The 23,605-nt window shown below is 35.1% G+C and overlaps 1 protein-coding gene and 1 non-coding gene across 3 annotated transcripts; one reads left to right on the top strand and one right to left on the bottom strand.

The window, feature by feature from the left end:
- Nucleotides 1-816: 816 nt before the first annotated feature.
- Nucleotides 817-908, top strand: TRNAY-GUA (transfer RNA tyrosine (anticodon GUA)). The gene is given in 2 exon segments: nucleotides 817-853; nucleotides 873-908. It is a non-coding gene; the product is annotated as a tRNA-Tyr (tRNA).
- A 1,158-nt stretch (nucleotides 909-2,066) lies between these two features.
- Nucleotides 2,067-23,261, bottom strand: LOC126697192 (uncharacterized). 2 transcript variants are annotated; one of them, XM_050394077.1, is made up of 14 exons: nucleotides 22,922-23,261; nucleotides 22,429-22,507; nucleotides 22,241-22,330; nucleotides 22,103-22,147; nucleotides 19,871-19,951; nucleotides 19,399-19,492; nucleotides 16,965-17,026; nucleotides 15,981-16,091; nucleotides 15,731-15,867; nucleotides 15,611-15,650; nucleotides 14,232-14,294; nucleotides 12,485-12,678; nucleotides 8,306-8,790; nucleotides 2,067-2,368 (listed from the first exon to the last, which is right to left on the bottom strand). In XM_050394077.1, exons 1-13 carry the CDS (start codon nucleotides 23,161-23,163, stop codon nucleotides 8,310-8,312), a joined length of 1,719 nt encoding a protein of 572 aa, XP_050250034.1. In that variant the 5' UTR covers nucleotides 23,164-23,261; the 3' UTR covers nucleotides 2,067-2,368; nucleotides 8,306-8,309. The 2 variants fall into 2 exon arrangements, with proteins under 2 accessions (XP_050250034.1, XP_050250035.1); XM_050394078.1 differs by having other exon boundaries at nucleotides 22,429-22,515; nucleotides 22,922-23,060.
- Between the last annotated feature and the right edge of the window lie 344 nt (nucleotides 23,262-23,605).

Raw genomic sequence — 23,605 nt, 5'->3', positions numbered from 1 at the left:
AATTGTTACAATAGTTTATTACTTAAAATTTCAAGAAAGTTTGAATTCTACCCCAATTAAAATTTTAATATCAAAAGTTTCAAACAATTTAGAATTAAATTTAATATTTTTTTTATTAATTACCTACCATAATTTAGTGGTAAAATGAATGTGTTTTTGTCGTATGGTTCATTAAATAAAGATAATTAAATTTACTTTAGGTGAAACTCTATTAAAATTTTAGGTGGCTCATTGATTATTAAAATAGTTTCCATAATATAGTAAATATTATTTTTGTTTATATATAATGAATATATTTTTTTAATCTCACGGGCATGCTACTAGTGTACTCTAAAAACATATTGCATAAAAGTTATTCTTAAAGTTTTTCAGAGATTTTGAATTTTTTTTAAAGTTTATGAAAATACAAAATAATTAAAAAAATATTATTTTTAATATTTTCTAAATATACAACCAAACATAACCTTAGCTAACATGACAAGTAACCTAATGATAAGGGACTTGGGCCAATAAGATTTTGGTCTTGAGTAGTGAGCGTGTTGGTGCTTATCTTCTTCTCGATTGCCCTAAGTGCATAGGAATCGCTTCATCACATACTTATTTTTGTTTTCTACCAAAAAAAAAAAAAAAAACTCATATCTTTTTTTTTTATTAGACATGATCATGACATCTCTTGTTATATGTTATATGTCAGTTGTACTATCTCCTTCGCAAGATTACGCATTGAGCATGATTTTCAACTCTCAAGATTGGGATGTTGTCAAGTTTAGTCCGTACAAGGTACATAACAAATTACAATCTAAATGAAAACACAAACCGACCTTAGCTCAGTTGGTAGAGCGGAGGACTGTAGTAGGTTTATCCTAATAGATATCCTTAGGTCGCTGGTTCGAATCCGGCAGGTCGGACTCGTTTTTTTTTCACTTTAAAATATCCGTCATAAAATAACTCAATGCTTTCCACTGATTACAGTATATTACAAAAGTTAAAATAGAGATGGGCTCAGGCCCGATGTATCTAACTTCTGTTTTGTGGAATAAAGTCAGTATCATTTTAAAAATAAAATAAAAAGAAGTTTAAATATATGGCATTTTTTATTATTATTATTATATGGAAAGATTATTGGGCATTTTTTTATTATTATTATATGGAAAGATTATTGGACATTTTTTTCATAGCTTAGGTTTTTTTTTTTTTAGGTTGGATGTTTAATGAAGACATTATAATATACGAGTTGTAACTTTTTCATTTCCCTGTAGAAAGGCCATTGTACTAATACAACTCTTTCATTTCCCTGTAGAAAGGCCATTGTACTAATTTATGCCTTGTGAATTTGGAATCAGAAATATGCTTTTGCTAAGTAATCATAGTATATGGATCTATAAATCTACTGGTAGATAAAGTAGCCAAACTATGGAAGTAAAGTTTGGGCTTTCAACTGAAACTGAGCAATTAAGATAGTATAGTTTAGAATAAGAAGTTTCACTATGGAAGTAAAGTTTGGGCTTTCAATTGTAACCGAGCAGTTAAGATAGTATAGTTTAGAATAAGAAGAAACTTCGAGATGGTGCGTGTAAAAACATTATTCGAACTAGGGTGACAATTATCATTATTAGGGGAGTAAAGGAGACTTAGATGAGAAAAGGATCTAAGTCTCCTTCCTACCATTTAAATTGAATTTCAATTTCCTCCAAAATTTAGCTAAATCTTATCCCACTTGGATGTTATTGTACATTTGGATGGGCTCATTTTCGTTAGTTTATTCAATTTATTGTGTAAAAATACAGTTGTACCTTGAAAAATGTGATTCTTAAGACTTGTATATTCCTTTTTAGCATGAAAATAAGTTGAACCAAACATAAGGTAAATGGATTTCAGTGAAGAGGATAAAAGTTCAGGCCATCTCACTTGAACCAGAAATATGGTTTAAAAAGATAATTTCCAATGGCCTAATGGCATGCCTTACCCTATGTGGATAAACGTCTGGTGTTCAATTCGATCCTCCTATGTACACTTGAAAGGAAGAAAAAAAAAAAAAAAGGCTAAAAAGAAGTTGACACTGTCAATGGCTAAAAAAACATATTGAAACATTGAGCTCTTTTTTATTTTTTTTACATTTTAAGTAACGCATGCACCATCTAAGCAACTGGGCATGTCTACAACCTAACAAATTAAAACCTCACATCTTCTAGGCAAACATGCCCTCGGGCTATCATAGTGCTACCTTTCCTTTTCTATAATGCTATTTACAATTTAACAGCCATCTCCTCCTACTTATACTCATCATATACTCAAGTGGACAGTACTCACCATTAAGTGTGTTGTGCTCAGAAGGTATACCAGAAAGCCAGGAAGCACTTCGATTCATCTGAAAATTTAAGATGATCAGTGTCATGAATGATTACAAAATAATACATCAATAGAGTTGTCTTTATCATTAAGATGATCCGAATGAGTACAAAATAATAGATCATTAAGATCATCTTTATCAAAAAAATCATTAGTTCAGCAGTGAAGATTGGGTAGAGAGGAGTTTTTCTTTTATCATGTTTTATTAACAGAAAGTTACTTTTATTCCCTCTCAGTATCTTTTCCAATGCGTCTGTCTAAACAAACAAAAAAACAAAAAAAACTCTTTGGCATCTTTACATGCCATATACTCTTCCATGAGAATCTTACATCATTGGATCCACGAAGAGTTTCACATCAAACTTTCCATTGCTCTCAATCTCAACTCCAAGCAATCATGAACACTACCTCTAGGAGTACAGGAATATAGAATGATAAAGATATACTCCTCCAAGTATTAAACTTGCCAATCTATGAGAGGAACTTGCCAATCTACCATTCTGCTTTCAACTGATTCCAGCTCTCAATTATTAAACTTGCCAACAAATCTAACGTTCCATGATGTGCTTCCTCCTCCAAGTATCATGTCAGAATCTTATCAACTTTGTCAACTATGATGGAGTACAACTCAGGAACATCTCTTTTCATGCATGATCACCACTCCAATAATCATGCCAGAATCTTATCCTATATCCATCTCCAACCACGAGTAATGTAGGTCACAAATCTATCCCGTCCTACTCTTACACTCTTCCACAAACCATACCTATGAGTAATTATTAACATGTGGTGCGCACACACAAAAACCACACCTAGGATTAGTTTGAGCCTTCTGCATGGTCCAATGGCCCTAATGCAGCCCCGTATTTCATCCTGATCAACCTCTCTCTAGAGATGATTTTCCTTCTCTCCATAACAAGGTGGAATATGTTGGTAGACTGAATAATGTACTCTTCATCCTTTGGATAAATACATGGGGCATGGAGCATGGGAAACAATGAAAGACGTGTATGATACAACAGGTAACCTTAAGGAGGGGCGGCAAAGCTCTTGATTGATCAACACAAGTGAACTGTGCCTAAATGCTTCGTAAAACTGAACCGATCTATGAGAGGAACTGATGGATGAGTAGGCTACCCTTTCAATTCATAGAATGTGATCTAGGACACTAGGGAGTTTGAGTGCCTTGGTAGGAAAGAGATCGCTGAACTATAGCACAAGATAGACTTTCCTTGATGCAATGGGGTCAACCTGTTAACAAGGTAAGGTAAACCCAATGGGAAACATAAAACAGGGGATATCGCTTTGGGTAGAAGACGATCCAAAAGGCCAAGGTAATGACGGAAGATTGATTTGCTATTACTTTGCAAATTTGCTTATTCAAGAATTATTTTATCGGGTCCATGTGTGAAGTCCAATTGAAATAAAAGTCATATGGTTTTAAAAGTCTAGGTATGAATTTTTTATAGTTAAACAATTTTTTATTTGGGTTTTTATTTTCTTAGTTATGGCTGGTTTTTTAATCAGGGGTAAATCTGTAATCTCTGTGATTCCTCCAAATTAAGGGTATTTTGGTACTTTAGTTGAGTCTATAATTTTCCAGGATATCCCAAGTATCTTAGGTTTTATTTTCTTTTGAGTCTTAGTTAGTCTTTCATTGGAAGATTGACGCTGCTCAAGAGTACGCTTTCCAGCCTTCCTACTTACTATTTATCTCTCTTCACCATACCGTCGCATGTGGCTAATAAAATTGAGAAGATTCAGAGGGACTTCCTGTGGGGGGAGTCGAAGGTTCATTTGGTGGGGTGGGATAAGGTGTGTGCTCCTAAGGTTAATGGTGGCTTGGGTATCAGGAAACTAACTACCTTTAATAAAGCTTTACTTGGGAAGTGGTTATGGCGGTTTGGGGTTGAGGAGACTCGTCTATGGAGGAGGGTTGTAGCTTTGAAGTTTGGGGAAGAGTGGGGGGGTTGGTCTTCCAAGTTAGGTAGGGGTGTTCATGGGAGTGGTTTATGGAGAAGTATCCGAAAAGGTTGGGAGGTTTTTAGCAAGTTTATCCGGTTTGAGATAGGGGTGGGAGATAGAGTGAAGTTTTGGACAGATCAGTGGTGTGGGGACTCTCCACTCCATCTTTCCTTCCCGGTTGTGTATGAGATTGTTTCTAATAGAGAGGCTTCTGTGGCCTCATCTCTTGAAAGATTGGGGACTGAGGCTCGTAGAAGTTGGAAGGTTCCTTTTCTTAGGGATCCTAACGATTGGGAGATGGGAGAGGTGGATGATTTTCTCCATACCTTGGATTCTTGTTTATCTCACTCCGAGCAAGAAGACCGCATGGTTTGGAAATTGTCGAAGAAGGGGGATTTCAACATTCGTTCCTTTTACGACAAGCTTTGAAGCCCCTTTCCTTGGAAAGGTATTTGGAAGGTTAAGGCCCCTACGCACGTCTCTTTCTTTGTTTGGACGGCTGCTTGGGAGAAGATTCTTACAGGGGACACTTTGCAGTGTAGAGGCTTTGAGCTAGTTGATTGGTGTATTATGTGTCGTTGTAATGGGGAGACGGTGAATCATTTGCTTCTTCATTGTGAAAAAGCTTATAAGTTGTGGAGTTTGATTTTCAGATCTTTTGGGATTTCTTGGGTCTTGCCTAGATCAGTTGCAGAAATGCTCTTTAGTTGGTGGAACTGGTTTGGAAAGCACTCTTCTAGCATTTGGAATTTAGCTCCGTTGTGCCTAATGTGGTGTATTTGGAGGGAGCGGAATTGGCGAACTTTTGAGGACAGGGACAAATCCGATGACCAGTTGCTCGCTTATTTTTGTGGTTCTCTTTTTGATTGGTCTAGGGCTTGGGGACTCACCTCTAGTGATTCCCTCCCTTTGTTCCTTTGTTCTCTTCTTTGTATTTAGTTCTTTGTTGCTTTCTGCTTGTTTTCTAGCTCTCTTTTCTTTTTCTGTTTGTTTCTCTCTCTGTATTGTCTGTTCTGCCTCTGTTTTCATGAGGTAGTTTTCTTAATATACTTCTTTATTACTTATCAAAAAAAAAAAAGTTAGTCTTTCATTGGTTTTTAATTTACTAGTCAAAATAGGAGTCCTAATAATAATAAGACAAGAAATAGTACTTACATATGTGTGTGTGTATGTGAGATCAATGTTCTAAAAAAGGAGATGCAGTTGATTAATAAAATTATTGAGTATTTTGAGAATTGAGGCATGTTGGCTTTTGCGTGTTCTTTTCTCCTTTTTTCTTATCTCCTTTTCTTCTTCTCTCTCTTGTGGTACTGTTCATATAGCCCCTGAACACCATAAAATCCTCTCGTTTCCTTCTTCCATACAATCCCTAATCAAACCCTTCCTTTTACCGCATACTTTCTTCTACCAAATAACCATCAAACAACTCTTCAAACCATCTTTTAATTTCTAATACAAACTCAATAACCTTTTCTACAACAACTCTAAACTTTAGATCCACAAATTCACCTACCTCTAACCCACCACAAGCAAACAGACAAATTTTCCAATTTGTCCTATGTCAAAAGGCTCACCTAGGTTAAGGAAGGAGCATTGTAAGCTTACCTTATTCTTAGAGAGGGGGAAGTGGCAACCTTTCTTCACTAGAGCGACCGCAGTAAGGTTACTCAAAGTGAAAGTTGGATCCACTAGGTTCTTCTTCTTTTTAAAAGAAATGAGAGAAGAAAACATCTTTGATTATGATTAAAAGGAAAAATCTAAAATGAACCAAGATCCAATTTCAGGTAATTTCTTGGTGAACACGATCAGCCATAATCTCTTTGATCCCTTCATTTATGTGTCCAAATAAAGATAGATGGGTCTTGGTCTGCCTCCTTAGGTAAGATTCTTTTTTCTTTTTTGATAGTTAATCAGAAAATTAATATTAATGATAAAAACTAAGAGAAAAGTACAAGATGTTCATGATGATGAACAACAAGAAAGAAAAAGAGCACACAGCACAACAAAAAGAGGGTAATCAGGAAACTAAGCTAAGAGAAGACATAAACTCAAAGAGAGAAGAACAATCAGTGAAACCCCAACAATGAGACCACTCCAAAAGACTGCGATGGCTTAAAACCTTTAACTCATCCAACGTCTTCTCCTTGTCCTCAAAAGATTGACGATTTCGTTTCAACCACACAATCCACATTAAGCATCCTGGAACCAAGTTCCAAAATGTCCGATTTATGCTTCCCAAGCCATTGATGCCAACAAGATAACAAACCTGCCACCGAACCTAGCATAACCAATGAATACCAAAAGCCTGAAACATAAAGGACCATAGGGAATGAGTAACAGGACAATTAAGAAGAAGGTGGTCTGCCGACTCCCCATCACGGCAACACATACAACACCAATTAGCCAAGGGGCGACCCTTAAGCATTAGATTATCCAAAGTGAGGATCCGACCATGAGTAGTTGTCCACAAAAAGACCACCACGCGCTTAGGAATCTTTGGTTTCCAAATCCCCTTCCGACGCAAAGAAGATTCTTACCACAGATAATCTTCGAAAAAGGCATATTGTAGTTCTTGATTGGTGCTATGTGTGGTAAGCGCTGTGGGGAATCGGAAGATCATCTTCTTCTTCACTGGCGTATAGCTTATGAGTAGTGACTATGGTCATTTGCTTGTTTGGTATTCATTGGGCTATGTTGCACAGGGTTATTGAGTTATTAGCTTCATGGAAAGAAAAGTTCAATTGGCATCGAAATATATCTATTTGGAGGTTTGTACTGCATTGTTTGATGTGGTGTATTTGGAGGGAATGGAATGCTACATGCTTTGAAGGTTGTGAACGGTCTATTCTCCAAATTAAGGCTATTTTCATTTTTACTCTCCTTGAATGGAGTTTAGTGTTGCTGACATATTAATGTTTTTCCCTTCATGTTTTAATTGATTTTTGTTATCTGGGTTCTTGATTCTTGCCCCTATGGTAAATTTCCAGTGTACTTGGGTTGACTTTTTTAAATATTTATTTATTAATAAACTTTTTTTCATTATCTATCCCAAAAAAAAAAAAAAAAAGATTTGGTAGGAAAGTGGAAGAGACTTTATGTATGTGATAAACAAACAGAGTGGAAAAGCTGCGGTAATTCTTTGGAAATTCCACCCAGCCACTCTCTGTTCTACTTGTTCTATGATTGTATTCCAAACAGACTTTGCTTTGAATGAGGAACCCAATGGCAGCCCTAAGTAATTCATAGGTAGTTAACCAACTTTACAGCACAAGAAACTAGCCAAATCATTGAGCCTCACCCACAGGAACAAGTTCACTTTCAATCCTGTCACAACCCAAAACAAAGTAGAACTACTCTAATGTGAAGGAGATGCTCTACATGAGCATCGTGAAGCAAAATTGTATCATCATCAACAATTGACAAATGAGAAACTGGAATAGTAACACAAGCATCATCTCCCACTTGAAGGCCTAAAAAGCAACCACCCTCCATGAGAAGAATAAAGATTAAGGACACTAAAGGATTACCCTATCTCAACCCCTGGTTCCTTTGAAGAGTGAATCCAACTCCACTGTTTTCCAAAACCCATTCCCCCTAATAAATATAGCAAGCAATCCTAGTTGACATGATCATATGACTTTTCAATATCAGATTTGCAAATCACTTGCAAATGACAGCTCTTAATTTTGCTATCCAGACATTCATTAGCCACTAGAACAAGTCCAAAATCCGGCTCCCTCTCACAATGGTGTTTTGGGGTTCAAGAGTAAACAAATGAGATGAGGAGGAAGAGGAACAGTAAGCCAAGTTGGTCATGCTTGAGAAACACTCAACAAAGCCTTAATTCAAAAAAGTTGAGCAGAACCAATCAGATATTAATAGTTTAAAATCTAAAAACAGAAAGACTGAGATATATTGTTTCCATTTGTATAGAAAAACCAGATAAAGAAGTTTTGCAGAAGAAATTAAAGACTTTCAGTGATAAACATACCTATTCACATGTACTTTGGAGAGAAAAGTTGCAACTTCTCTTTACTAATGCAACCAAGTAAACCTGAGCCCTGGGAATGTGCATACTTCACGTCAAGTATAGGAAGTTGATGTGGTTTAAGATTCTGGCTGTCAGATAGATTTGGCAATGCCCTCAACCTCAATCCGTGGGTCTCTTCATCCCCATATGCAAAAATTGGGTAGCAATTCTCTATGTTTATAATTGTAGACTTTGACATCTGAACATAACTTACATTGGTAGACGTAGATCCCAATTTATTGTAAAAGTTACCAGCTACCCTTTTGACAAGAACTTGAGAACCCACAGTATTAAGAGCAGTGGATGACTGTGAAGATTGAGAACTAGTAGCTCCATTTGATGCTAGGATCTTAGGACGATATGAAGCAACAATGTCATCACTTGAGGGGCTATAAGCAAGTGACATGCAAATGCCTTGATTCTCCAAACCAGGAACTAGAAATGGCCTTCAATATATAATAAGAGAAATGTTAGAACATGTCCTAAACTTTTAAAGCAAAATATCTCTCCCCCCCCCCCCCACCCCCAAAAAAAAAAATTCGGACTCTTACTAAAAAAGATTTATTTATATATTTTGAAAACATAGGCTTTCAATGCTCCATAATTTAATAAGTTATATTACTAAAAAACTGAATAACATATATATATATATATATATATATTAAAAGACATTAGTACTTTTTTATTTATCACATGGAACCTCACCAAGATAGGGCCCTTTGGACCCACCATTGGGGAGTAAACAATGGATACACGACCCCACCCACCAAAAAATAAGACAATAGTACTTCAAATGAGTGTTTGCATAATTTTTTTTTTTTAAATATCAAGGGGAACCACTCTGTAAAATGTACACATACTTTATAATTTTTATTAATAAAAAAAAGGGGGAGGGAAAATTTTTGAAAAGCCAGGGGGAGCCATGCTTTGGTGAGGATGGGCAGCATTGGGCTTTAAAAGGAGACTTGAAAGGCCCAAAAATATGTCAGATATGGGCCTGGTTCCAAGCCCACAGCTAGAGGTTTTCCAGCATCCAAACAAGCCACTTTGGGTCCCACTTTGTGCTGGAATTAAACCCTATTTGTTACTAGACTCTGGTGCAGGGAGCAGAATAAATTTTATTTTAAGAATTTATTCTTTTTTCAGATCACATTTTGAATTTTGAATTTTGAATTTGGTCATTAATGTTGTTTAAGATTTTATAGGATGTAATTGTGGCTTGATGTAATCTTTGGAGCCTAATTTATTATTTTTTAATTTTGAATTTGGTCTTTTATGTTGTTGAGGATTTTATGGGATGTAATTGTGGCTGTTTGTAATACTTGAAGCCTATTAAAAAAGGCTCCAGGAATGGTTTGGGGCAGTGCAATTTGAACAAAGGTTTCTTATTAGAAGCTAGGTGATCGAGCCTAGGGTTTGCCCCATTCTTTCTATTTTCTACCCATTCCTTTCTGCATCAGACTATGGCTTAAGAAAACTGATCTAAATGAAATGGATCACTGCTGGCAGCAGCTAATTGATCAGATGAAGTCCTAATGGATAAGGGACTTATCTAGATAAGGATAAAAAATATGATTGGCTGGGAAGAAGGTTAAATTTCAATACAATTCTACCATCCCATACCTATAATTAAGAGAGCTGTATTTCAGAAAAGGGAGTAAATTCTGTGTGAAGAGATGGCAGAAACTCAGATGGAATTTTATGAGAAGATTCTGCTATTACAAGAGGAAAGTCGTAAAAAGAGCATAAAAAGAGAAAAAAATATGATGGGAGAGGGAAAGAAGAGCTTGCAGGTTGACATGACAAAAGTTAGAGAAAATCAGAAACATTTAGTCATTCTCTCGATCTGTGCCTAGTGAACAAAAAAATGTTCTTTAATTTAACTATTTTGATATTATTAATTCATACATCTCTTTCTCATATTCTCTTTCTTTAGAATTGGAGGTTGCCTTTAGGTGCAATGAAAAAGTTCTTCTTGATTGGAAGTCAAACCCTAAGTCAAAAAAAAAAAAAAAATATATATATATATATATATATATATATAAAATACCAACAACCAGTGAGATTTCAAGGCAGTGCTAAATGTTAAGCTAATGACATCATTAAGATGTTTCACTTAGGAAATTTAAATATTTCTATCCCTTTCCTCCTAGAACATTGAAATCCTTTCCTGCTCCTTCAAAATTCATTAATTGAGGAAACTGAATGCAGATGTAAAGGGATTGTTTTCTGGGCTTTAATGCTTGAAACCAACATGCTGCCCCTTAGGATATCAACTACTTTGCATGTTTGTGAACAACTTCGAATATGAGAAAACTTCTTTTTTCCAGACAGACCAATTGTAGGTGAGGAAGTTGTCAATCTTTGACAAAAGAATTAATAAAAAGCACAAGAAAAGATCATGCAGACCATTAACTCCTAAAGATGGCTACAATTGGCCAGCAGGTGACTTAATCTATAGTTAACGATTGTGGTAACCAGGAACCCAATACTACGTGTTTCTTTTTTGCTTTCATTTTCTTTGTTGCCAAGAGGATAAGTTGGTACATCAAGCATACAAAAAGGGAGGGATGTTAACATGCTTTTGACCTAGTAATGACAAAGATGACATTCACTAACTACAATCCATAGTATCTACTGTACAGCTTTTAAGTAAAGATTAGGAAACCAGATATATGTCTGTACTCTGTACATGGACTGGAATTATTACTTTTTTGTGATGGCGTATGAGTGCATCCACTAACTGCAGCAGCAATGCTTCAGGATGAAGAAAGTGGTTTCAACCAAAGAGCTATAGCTCAATTGGTACTTCCTCGCCCTATAATAATGGGATGGAGGGTGAGATCTTGGGTTTAAAACTCACCGTGTGTGTGAGTAATTTACACAAAAAAAAAGAGGTGTCACAAAAACTCCCTTCGGTATTGAGGTTTATAAATTGTTACATCTCTGTAAAATTTAGTCATAGGTTTGAATTCATTTTTATGTCAATGCACGTCATGCTTGAAAGTGCATGCATGTCAATAATTGGCTGAACTTATCATGCACATAAACATGGTCCAACGCAAATAACATATTTCAAGTATCTTAATGCTCTCCCTAGTTTCTCCATACAGCTATATAGAGCTTTTCTACCTACAGTTTTACATGTTTTCTTCTCTTTGCCCCCATCTCTTGGGAATGACACCAACCTAAGATGTGTGTTTAGACAAGGTTTCAGATTTTCTGTAAGTTTCAAGAGAAGGTGCCCACTAGTATCATAATGTTGCCAACACCATCTTTCCTCCATGAATTGTATCTCACAATTATAAGGTCCTATTCTGTTATAGCATATTATCTGAAACTTGATGCGTTTGCAAGCTTATATTTGTGCGCCAAGAGAATAAAAAACCTTTTTTTTTTTTGATAAGTAACGTAAGAATATTATTAATAATAGAAAAAGTGCCAAGCTGAGTACAAACTAACCTTGCATATACAAATACAATAACTATGTGACAATGTTTCATTTCCAAACTACCTTCAGATCTCTTATAACAGAATGTAAACTTCTAAAATACAATAAATTTAATGTACACATTTTATTAGTAGCTTGAGATATATGCATTCATTGGCACGCTATAGTTCAGATGCAAGCAAAAGTCATGGATAGTTACACATGAGGTTGACTCTTCAACTGAAACACTAAGTAATATGGGATGAAGAAAAAAAAAAACAATGGACTGAACTACTGAAGTTCATGTCTGGGAAAGGGATTCTAGATCATGTCACAAGGAATCAAGTTGAAAGTAATGGGTCAACAAGCAACATAAATCAGTAGCTTGAAATAAATGCATTTCTCAGCATGAGATAATTAAGATGATACAACAAAAGTTATGCATAATTAAGCATACAGTTGTACTCTCTCAACCAAAATTAAAATGGATATAAGACGAAAAGGAAAATATCATTGGACTGAACTTAATGACTGGAAAAGGCAATAAATTTTATAAAGTTCATCAACAAGGGGACGAATTTTATATATTAAGATTCAAATTCAAGATATTAAGTCACAACTAAAGCAATTAGCAGTGCAGCCTCCTGAATGAGTTAGCAAAACAGGCATGGACCCAAGTAAATAATTCTGACATGCTTTTATAGACCAACCTTTCTCTGGCGCAACCAGTGTTCCACACACATGGGCCAATGGAAGAAGCAGTGAGCAGTTTGTGAGCACCCTGACCAAAAGCTGGGTTGTTTATGAGGGAGTATATAGTATGAATGGGCCGGGAGGTCAATCCAATCATGCACTGTAGAGGATTTCTGGTCCGACGCATATCAAATGTCAAAAGCATACCATTCTGCAAAATTGATTAGAGTTAATTTTACAATCTCATCCAAATCAAAAGTATTTGAATCATATAAAATTATAATAGCACTATACAATATAAACCAACATGAAAAGTAAAATATACGGAATTACGGATTGCCTACATCTTTTTTTTTTGGGTAAATTACATAAAAAGCCCAGAGATGTTATCCTAGTTTCAAATTGGACTGAGTTTTTAATATCATCAATTAAAATTACATAATTTCCTTACTGTTGCAATTTCCCCCATCCATAAGCATCCTTCAAATGCGAATAACCGAGAAGTATCAAATCCAAATAAACAACCAGAAAGATTTCGTTTTAGAAATTAAAATCCTTCACCACCTGCATGACCTGACCATTGATTCTCAACTTGCTCGTGAGAGAGTTGCAACATGGATGAAACACAGAAGATTAGAGAATTTCTTTTGAGGTGCTACAACCTGAATAAGAGGAACCTCCCTTAGTGCCTACAGAGATTAGTATTACTATCAAAAGAGGAGAGAGCTTATGGGTTTTCACAGTCCAAGAAATACTACACCATACACTGGTTTAGACTGTCATTCAATACTACAACCATTGAATTCAAAAGTGTCCCACCCTTCACCAACTTTCTCAGGCTTCTCTTGTGGTAAAGAATTCTTTTATTTTTTTGCTCAATGTTAAGAGATCCTTTGCTCTCCTTCAAAAATAGCTATGTTTCATAGTGGTAAAACACTCATTTTAGGCTTAGGGTATGGCACCAATGGTGGAGGCTAGAGCACTTGATGTTCTTTGGTTGGTATGCTTTCATACTATTGGGGCTCGTGATTGGGCTAGAGATAATAAAAAATTTGTATTAATATCCAAAAATCAAGTACAAAAGATCCTGGAAACAGTTAAGAAAGGGTCCAACACTTGTTATGAATTCAGGAAATTGGTTCTAAATTTGTGTTATATCTGGTGGTGTTTTAAGAAGAAAAATTAGGAAGTGAAGAGGGAGTGTTGGGTAGGAAGGGAAGAAGAAAGACAGAGGAGGTGGGGAGGGAGGAGAGAGTGGTGGTCACTGATCAGCACTAGAGTTTTCTTTTCTTTTTTCTTTTCTTTTTTTCCACTTCAACTTCATAACAGAAATGGCATCACTTCACATGTTTATTTGGTGTTACGTACAAGTCACATGGGCTCATGGATGGGGAAATTGCAATGGAAGGAATATCATATGGTCTTAATTCATGAAATTAAAATCTTCAAGTTCAATTTGAAACAAGGGAAAAACCTCTGGGTTTTTTTTTTTTTTTTAATGTAATTTCCCTCATTTTTGTTTTAATATACAAAATAAGTACATATCAAGCGAAGAAAGAAAAAGATTACAGGTTGATCTGTTACAAAATAGAGACGAGATTCATAACAAATCCTCAGCAACAGGAGAAAAAGATGCAATATGATTTTAACTCTCTTGACAACAGCGAGCACCAAGGACTCTAAACTGTCATTACTCTTCAAATTATGCTAACTATATTATCAAGGATATATTTTTTAAAAAAAGGTCATAGTTAAGTGTCAAACCTGTAAACCAGCATAAATATAACTTGGGTTGTTACTATCCCATGAGCATGACCATGCCGGGTCCTGGAAATGCAATGTTTATATAAAGAATTACAGACCAAGCAGAAGTAGTGTAGCAGCATAGGAAAAAAAGGAAAGAAAATAATTGCATAATGCAGTATCCACCATTATTTACACTGTAAAATATAAATGAATTCTTGCAAGAAAGACCACTTATTAAATCTGTTGCAAAATACGTCCAATAGAACTAGATTAATTATTTGTAAACCTAGAGAGAGAGTAGAGTACCATAAAAGAGATCCTGAAGAATATTTAAAGCATTCAAGGGGAAACCATCAATTAGTTCCAAACCTTAAGAATTAAGATAGCCACTAATTCTTCCCTAATTTTTGTGGTTGTACTTTTTTTTTTTTTTTTTTTTTTTTTTGCCTTTCTGTGTCTGTTATCCCTTATTAATACTTTGTTGCTCAACCAGAACTTGCAAAACATAATAGCCTCTAGAAAAGAATCATTGCTGTTAGATATAAAATTTGTTAATGCCAGTGAGAAGAAAGTGTCAAATTGCTGTTTCTGTGTTAATTACTGTTTTAGCTATTCAGTTATTTTCATCTTTGGGGCCCACATGTGAATCCAGTTTGGTGAAGGTCTACCTGATGTTGAAGGTTGCACTTGAAAGGAATTTAAAGTTAATTAAGTTTATTATTTGAGTCATAGATTTGAAAAATTGGAGGTGTTTTTGTCCTCAGTGGTAGAACAGTAATTTTCTGCAGTTACTGACAGAATTTTATCTCCAGTCTGACTGTTATTTTCATAACTAAGCCTGACATTGACAACAAAAAAATTGTCCTTAGTATAAACATTCAATAGACCATGACTTCCTTAGTAAAAAGAAGGCAGTACTATCAAACTTCCATCTTAGGACTACCTTAGCACAATCTATCTTTTGCATAAGCAATGTATATAGGGTCTAAATAAACCTGATCCCTTCATACGACATTAAAGGTTAAGTGGCATTCCACATTCCAGTCCCTGTTGCAAGGTCTGAATGTATCACATATATGCTATGGATACTAGACTCCGTATATGATTAGAACAGTGGTTGAATGGATGTTTCATGGATACTCTGTAACCATACACTCTTAAACAAGGCACCCTTTGGCACAGCTTTTCATGAAATGTTAGAAAGAACTATAAGGTCTTAATTATTTTAAGGCAGTAGTAATTCCAAACCAACTATATAGTAAAATAATTAAGACCATATAGTTAAATATCTAGTAAAATATATAAGAGAAATGATTTTTTTTTTTTTTTTTTTAAAAGGAACATGAACACTCTGTTTTCATGCACTGGCATTTAGAGAAAAGAGAATGAAGTTGTACCAGCAAATCATAATTGATGACTAATTCATTGCTTCCATGGCTGAAACAACAAAACAAAACAAATTAGCTAGATTCCAAGAATATATGTATATAAAAGCACCAGGCTGATGAAAAGATTACCTAAGAATGGATAATTTCTTCCCAAGTGAAGCTAAAAGGGTGAGTCTACCACATGGGGAGACACGTAGATCCTTAATGGCCCTTATTCTTTTAGGAAGCTGTATATCTTCATTTTCATGAGGACAGATCAAGTTAATCTGTGGAAACAAGAGTTCACACAAATTAAACTAAAGAGTCGAACAAAGAAACTCAGGTGCATACACGTGTTACAAAAATCAATTTTCTCCCTCAGTTTAAGGAAGAGATATACTTTGTTGAGCATATGTGTCCCACCCATCCCAGAAATCCTTCGAGCAAGAATTAGAATTTGGTAAGAAGCATCCATATCAAAAAGTGTTGCACCTTCTACAGCCAACTCTTGCTGACAAAATTAAAGTTGCTTCATTAAAATCATAGAGAAGAAAAATGTCAACACACAAAGAGAATAGTCCAAATAAAAATTCAAAATATTGACAAAGCATTTGGAATTGAAATCCACAAACAAGACTAAAAGAACCAAACCAAATAAACTTTAAGATGTGATATGCAAAGGACAGGATCAAAACAATGTAAAGCATGCAGCAGGATTGTATGATATGTAATGGTACAAAACAGCATCCTCTTTTAAGACCTGGGCAGTTAGAGCAAAGACAAATTTTTTTTAGACATCCAAAAAGAGAAATATAGATTATTTTATGAGATGGAATAACAAATTGCATATCAGGGGCTATTATATATATTATAGGATTAAATTACTAATTTGGTCTCTGAATTATTTGACAAATTCAATTTAATTCCTTCACTTTCAAAATTAAGGCAATGTCATTCTTGATGGGTGACATATTAGTACCAGAAAAAGGATGATATTGACTTGATTTTAAAAATTGAAGGACTAAATTGAAACAATTAATAGATAAGTAACCAAATTCAATTTGCACAGTAGAGTCAAATTAGTAAATTTTTTCACATTTTATTGGTTTAATTTAGTTTCAAGAGATCATTGGTTGTCCTTAAATCATATTTTACGCGACAAATTTCGGTTTCAAATGATTATGGCTCCATTTCAAGAGCATTTGATCATGATGGAAAGTGTAATTCAATGCTATACTTCAATTTTGTTGCACAAAAAATGTAAAAGTTTGTTACACAAGTAGTGGATTTGTTTTTCTTGGATTGGTAATGTGCAGCAGCCAATTGTAATTAAAATTTGAGAAAGCAAGTTAACAAATAAGAAAGAGAAAAGCCACAAGCACACCTGTAGTACAAAGCTGCAGGGAAGAATTTCCTGTTTGCTAATGTTTGAGTCAATGTGGTGTCCTACATCATCATATGTCAGTAAATAAACCACTTAGTTGATTGATTTTACATATTATGGCTATGTTTGATTAGCAAAACAATGATCAAACATGGAAAAAAGATAAAAGAATCGGATGCAACATAGTGAAGGGTACCCTTGGGGGAAGGTTATAGATTTCACGTATTGCACCACTTGAGGGAGTTGATTTTTAATGAGGGGGCCATATTTTTTATAAATAAATAGTTAGGGATGGAGGGATTTGGACCCTAGATGCCTCCTTTGAAAACAATAAGATGTGCCAGTTCAGATACAAGGTTCTTGGCTTAGGGGGACATGTGGTGTGGGTTTGCAGAAGAATATTAACAAATGGGACAACTTCTCACATTTTATCGTACATGACATTGGTGACGGTTCTAAAATAGCTTGACCTGTGGGAAAGACTACTCTTTAGGAGAGATTTTCTAATCTTTTCCTATTTGGTAGGGACAAAGATGCTCGTGTTGTAGATTATCTATAGTACATTAGGGTTGCTTTTTATTGAAATCCTCTTTTCATTAGAGTGGTGAATGATTGGGAAATAGAATATATGACACAATTACTGGATGACATATATGAGAAAAGCATGTAAAAGTTCATAAAGCTAAATTTCAATTGAGCAAAGTATGAAAGAAAAAAGACCTAATCTCAAAAACAGACTATTCCTTTCCCTCAAAGCTTTTAGCATTCCGTTCCCGCCAAAGAAACCCCATTGTGCAAAGTGGCATTGCCTTCCAAATATCTATATTTTGATGTTGACCAAAACTGCCATGCCAGGATGCTAACATATCAATGACCCGCTGACATAACCCATGTAATTCCAAACAAACAGTTCACCATGGTCCACAACTCAGTCTAAAGGACAGTGAAGATAGAGATGAACCACCGAATCCCCATTCTGTTTACACATAACGCACCAATCTAAAATAATAATGACTCTCTTCCATAGAATATTTGTGGGTCTCTCATTCTTTTTTCTAATGTGGACTTTTTAGAGTTCCTAGATACCTTGAGCTTTCAATAACCTTTATTGTATTTTTACTTTAATTTTTTATTCTTTTTTGCTTGGGCTTTTCATTTGTATATTAACCATGTACTAGGGTTGCATCCCTTTCACACCATTTTAATTGAATTTTCTTGAAGAAGAAAGGCAAGGGGTACCCACTAGGTCCCTATACTGCCTGGGACACTTGTCACAAAAGCCACTTAGTTTATTTTTTATTAATGAACCAAATAATCATATTATATGAAATCTGGGAAATAATCAATTAAAAGAAGAAACCATGTGATTAAAAGGGAAGAACCTTATTGCTGAGGCCTATGTGCAACATGTTGTTAGAGAATTAAAACAATGTCTTACTTAAAAAATTTATGTTTTAACTGAGAACCTTTATTGTTCATAAGGCAAAGGGTACTCTTGTAATATATGCATCTTTTTCCCCTTGTTTTAGGAGGGTAGATTATCATTGGACAAGAACATTCCAGTTTGAATGAGAAAGGATTGCCTGGATTGAGTGTAATAATGGTACACTAATGAAGGAGCCTTCAGTAAGGGGCTTACTTCTAGTACCTGTTACCTCAACCAGAGCCAGGCCCTCAGTTAGGCACAAAGGCATGTGTCTAACAAATCTCATCTTGCCTCAAGGATCGTAAAGTACTAACTAACACCTCTCCTCACTTGAGTGTCTAGCAAAGATGGAATGGTACAGATACATGTATGGGTACGATATGGGTATTGGTACGGGGATACAACAATTTTTTAAAAACTTAGGGTATGATTACATCGGGGATACATGTATTAATTACTTATTAAATATATTTTTTTATATATTGTTAAACATTTGTTTTTTATATATTGTTAAGCAAATATCACTTTAAAAGCAATAATGGATAACAAAGTGAATTCATAACCATTAAATGATGTTAAGAATAAAAAATAAGAACCAAAAGAGTAAATAAAAGCTAACTAGATAAGTGTTCAACATTAAAACCAATATATAAAAAATATAAATAAAAATTCTTACAAGTCTAGGCTATCTCTCACTATTGGGGGTTGGGTAACAATGGTATCCAAGTCGTATTACGGGTGTATACTAAATGTATTGACACTTAAAAAAAAAAAAAAAAAGACTGGGTATGTATCTTAGAGGTATTTGGTGTTATATCAGTAAGATACATATCAAATATGGGTAATTGAGCAAAAATGGAGTATCCATTCATCCTAGGTGTCTAGGCAAAGCCTACACTGATGACCAATCAAACTATTGAAAAACAAATAAACAAAAGCAATACTCATTTCCTAAAGTTATTCATCAAAATTAATATTAAAAAATGAAAATAAGAAGATGAAGATTACCGTTATTCTCTCCCCAGGATTCCTTAGCAGAAAAGAATCCAAGAGGCTTACTCCCCATCCCTCCTAATGTTGCATTCTCCAAATCAGCTTGCTTCTACAAAACCAAAATCAGGCCTCAAGTTTTAAGGGAAAAGAGAGAAAACTATAAACACACAACAAAATAATTTTAAAACTATCAGTCATTGGGCCTCAAGTTTTTTTTTTTATAGATCTTTTCGTTGGACAGAAAAATATTTAGTATTCTCAGTTCAAAAATAATTTTAAAACATTTAATAATGACCTGTGGAAATTGAAAGAAGGATCTAGTATTCCCTCCTCCCCCCCCCCCCCCCCCCCCCCACCACACCCCCCCCCCCCCCCAAAAAAAAAAAAAAAAAAAATCAACACCATAGAAAAGAGGAAATCAAAAATGACAACCTAAAACATTGGCATGAAATGTCAAGTTCCAAATACAAACATCAATAGATTATACCTTCTTGACTTGGTGCAATTCATTCAGTAGATTATCCTGTACATCGAGTAACTTATCTTGAACATCAAGCAAACCAGCTCTCTGCACCCAAAAGAGAGAGAGAGAGAGAGATTAACGCATCTCTGAAGCAGTTCAGCATATAGTAAACAGAATTATCAACCTCTAACAATATTGTCCTAAGTATTGATGACGTAGAAACCATCTTCTTCTTCTTCCTCTTCTTCTTTTTGGATAAGTTTAAGCCCCGAGGGAAGAGGACAGGTAAGATTTGAACTAGTGACCTCCGTTTTATAAGGTGTTCGCAGCCAATTTTGCCACCCCTTAGGGTGACATAAACCATCAATTAAAACCCAATTCACATCCCCTCGTTAACCTCTAGATATGAGCAGCTAACTTCCAGACCAATTGTGCAAGTTTTAGAAAGACTGAAGTTACCATATAAACAGAACGACCAATATACTTCCTCACATTAATTACACACAAACAGATGTCACTGTACATCAAGAATCCCCCCATGTTTCCCTTCCCCTTAAGCATAGAAATATATCACAACTTACAATAACAAGGTATGAAATATAAGATTTGTCTAGGGTTAGTTGGAGTCAACATCTAGAGTTAGTTGGAGTCACCACTAGACCTTCGGAAAAATTCCAAGAGAAATTTCATTAATCAATCAAACTTATCTCCACAAGAGTACAATAGCACACTTATATAGACTGCTAAAACTAAACCCTAAGACTTAGAAAAGCCAATTTTTTTATAGGTCTTAGGAAAGCTAATTATTGAATTACTAATTCTCGACTCTAGAAAATTTATATAAAAAAAAAAACTAATATCCTTTTTACTAATAAGACTTAAAATAAAATCCAATTTACCAATAAAATTACACTTGAGTTGACTTCTTAAATCAAATAAGATTGAATAAAAATAAAATTTTCTTTGCGCTTTCTATATCAGTTTGACTTAGGTAATGCCCAATTCAGTAACTAATATGTTGGCTTCTTGGAAAGGAAAATTGGGAAAAATAAAAAATGGAGAAATTTGGATGACAGTTCCTTTATAGTTCATGTGGTGTCTTTGTCTGAGGATAAGGATATAATAGGAACCCAAATGGTAGCTTTGTTTAGTGGTTTTTTATTTGATTGGTCTGGAGCATGGGGATTCACTAATACCAGTTACATTCTTGAATTTATAGAGTCGTTGTCTCTCTGTACATAAATTCATTCTTTTGTATTCTTTAGTCTTCTCTATGTCCTTTGTAAATGGCATAGTATTTTTGCTATAAACATATCTTACTTCCGAATCCAAATTATATCTCATGTGTTGTCTTTAAAAAGAGCATAATAGATGTACTTTTAAGGGCAAGGTTACCTTTGTCTTTTCCAAGCTTAGTAATGCAAGCTTATCACCAAGTGGGGCATTAATTTTGTTGTATGTATGTTGGAATCAATAGGGTGGGATGTGGTTTACATGTCGTTTGCCAAGAACCTTGTGGCTCAATTGATTGACACCTCATCAATTTCCAATGGAGATATCCAAGGTTCAAATTCTCCCTCTCCCAACTATCAAATTATCAAAAAAGGACAAGGAGTTACCTGTGCCACGTCAAAAGCTTGCTTTTCTTAAGGCTTTATATAAATGGGCAAAAAATGCCATCAAATTTCTCCACACTTACCTTCAGGGGCTTCTTAGATGATTTCTATTTCAAATGTTAACCCTTTTTTCTTTCTTTGTTCCTTTTTTGTTTTTTCTTCTTTGCTTTTCCTTTGTACACATCCCATGTTCTAGGGTAGCACTTTATTTTGAGCTTTTAAATGAAATTTAATTACTTTATATATATATATATATATGTATACATAGAGAGAGAGAGAGAGAGAGAGAGAGTACTTCATATACTAAAGGAAGTTCCCTCTGGTCTTACCTTGAAACTCTGCCTCTTGAATTTCTATAATTTTTTTGCAACAGAAGTATAATTTGCATGTAAAATAGTCAGAAAATTTTGTAAAAGTATTCCTAGCCACATTGACTACTGTCATAGCTAATAGCCATCATAACGGTAGGCACATCATAATCTCAGTAAGACTCAGGCATAAAGGATATATGAAGATAGACCAAGACAATAAGTGATAGTCTGATACGGATAAAACAGCAAAGGAAAAAAGCAGCCAACATTAGGAAGCGATGTAACTAAGCAATTGAATAAGTAACTTTCTTTTGGATTGGGGGGATTACCTCATTCTTGAGAGACCTGATTTCAGTTTGAAGAGATTCAATTTTCTGCATGAGTCAATAGATTCAATAAATATTAGTGCCCATGTGCCATGTCTATCTTTTAGAATGGCATTTCAATGTATGATACATGAGCATTACCTTCTGTAGACCTTCATTATGCACAACCACAGGTGACGCAAAAAGCTTTCTGACATCCTTTGAAATACATTTTGCATTGCATTGTGGACACTAGAAAGAAGAAATGCATAGGTAAGATGCAGAAAAGAATGTACTGAAGCCTCTTCAGTAGCAGTACATCACATCAACTAATAAGAAAAAAAAATTACCTTTGCAGGATATCCATGGCACTGTTGAATCCATTTAATGATGCAAGACATACCATATACATGTCCACAAGGAAGACAGCTGCAATCCTTAACCATATTTGTTCAATGATTGATCAATATGAATGTACAAAATATCATAAACAATAAATCCGAATAAGAACAGAACAACAATTTTCACACCCAAAATATTTCACAAACGAAAAGATGCCATGCCACCTCTTCCAGCACCATACTCAAGCGCTTCACAAACATTACCAACAAACTATTATTCCACCATTAAAGACAACAAAAATTTGATACATTTCCTTAGGTTTTGTACCTTAGGTTCCCTAATTAAATTCAAATTGGCCAATAAGTATAGTTGAATTTAGTTGCTATTAGGGAAGGATAACACCATTGCATTACACACAAACAATAATTGAATTAAGAATATACATATACAGATGGCTAAGAATACTGAAATACTCAAGGTAAAGAAATTGAAATGCCAGACCTGGCTTGGTGATCGCCATGGGAGGCCCAGGGTTCCATACAAATAGAGCAACAAAGCCCGTCCAAGTTACTCTCACCCAACTCTTTCTTCTTCTTCTTCTTCTTCTCCTTCTCTTCCTTTCCCTTCTCTCCATAGCCTTGCTCCTCGGACGCTTCTTCTCCCGTAATTTGACGATCGTGCCCTTCTCCGCCGTCGATTTGCATCGGCGTCGGCGTGGCGGCGTCGGAAGGTATAGGGAACATTGTGGGTGTGGACTAGCGAGTAACCGTTCACTGAGACTGAGTGAGAGCTATCAGAGAGAGAGAGAGAGAAGGGAAAGGTCGAATAGGTCGGGTTGGGATTTCGCGGCTACTATATACGTACCGGTTTAACTCTGGCGCCACTTTCGCCACGTCAGCATGGACGGATTGTTGGGCTTGGATCAATCTGTGTGCCGTACTGGGCTGGGCCTTCATAGTGCTGCCACAGAATTTTTTATTATTATTATTATTATTTTATATATAAAATAAATTATTTGAGGATAAAATGCAAAAATAGATTTTGGATCGAAATCAAACTCAACCATCGATCTAATGTGTTACATTTAATTAAATTTTTTTTCTTCTTCTTTTCTTATGCTTTTTTTTCCTGACATAATTTGAGCATTTTCTCAAAGTTTAGGGACTTTTAATTTTAAATTAGAAG

This window comes from Quercus robur, chromosome 8 (assembly GCF_932294415.1).
Source record: "Quercus robur chromosome 8, dhQueRobu3.1, whole genome shotgun sequence".
Lineage (NCBI taxonomy): Eukaryota > Viridiplantae > Streptophyta > Magnoliopsida > Fagales > Fagaceae > Quercus > Quercus robur.
Note: the sequence above shows the minus strand (reverse complement) of the source record. Positions and strands in the feature narration are given on the sequence as shown.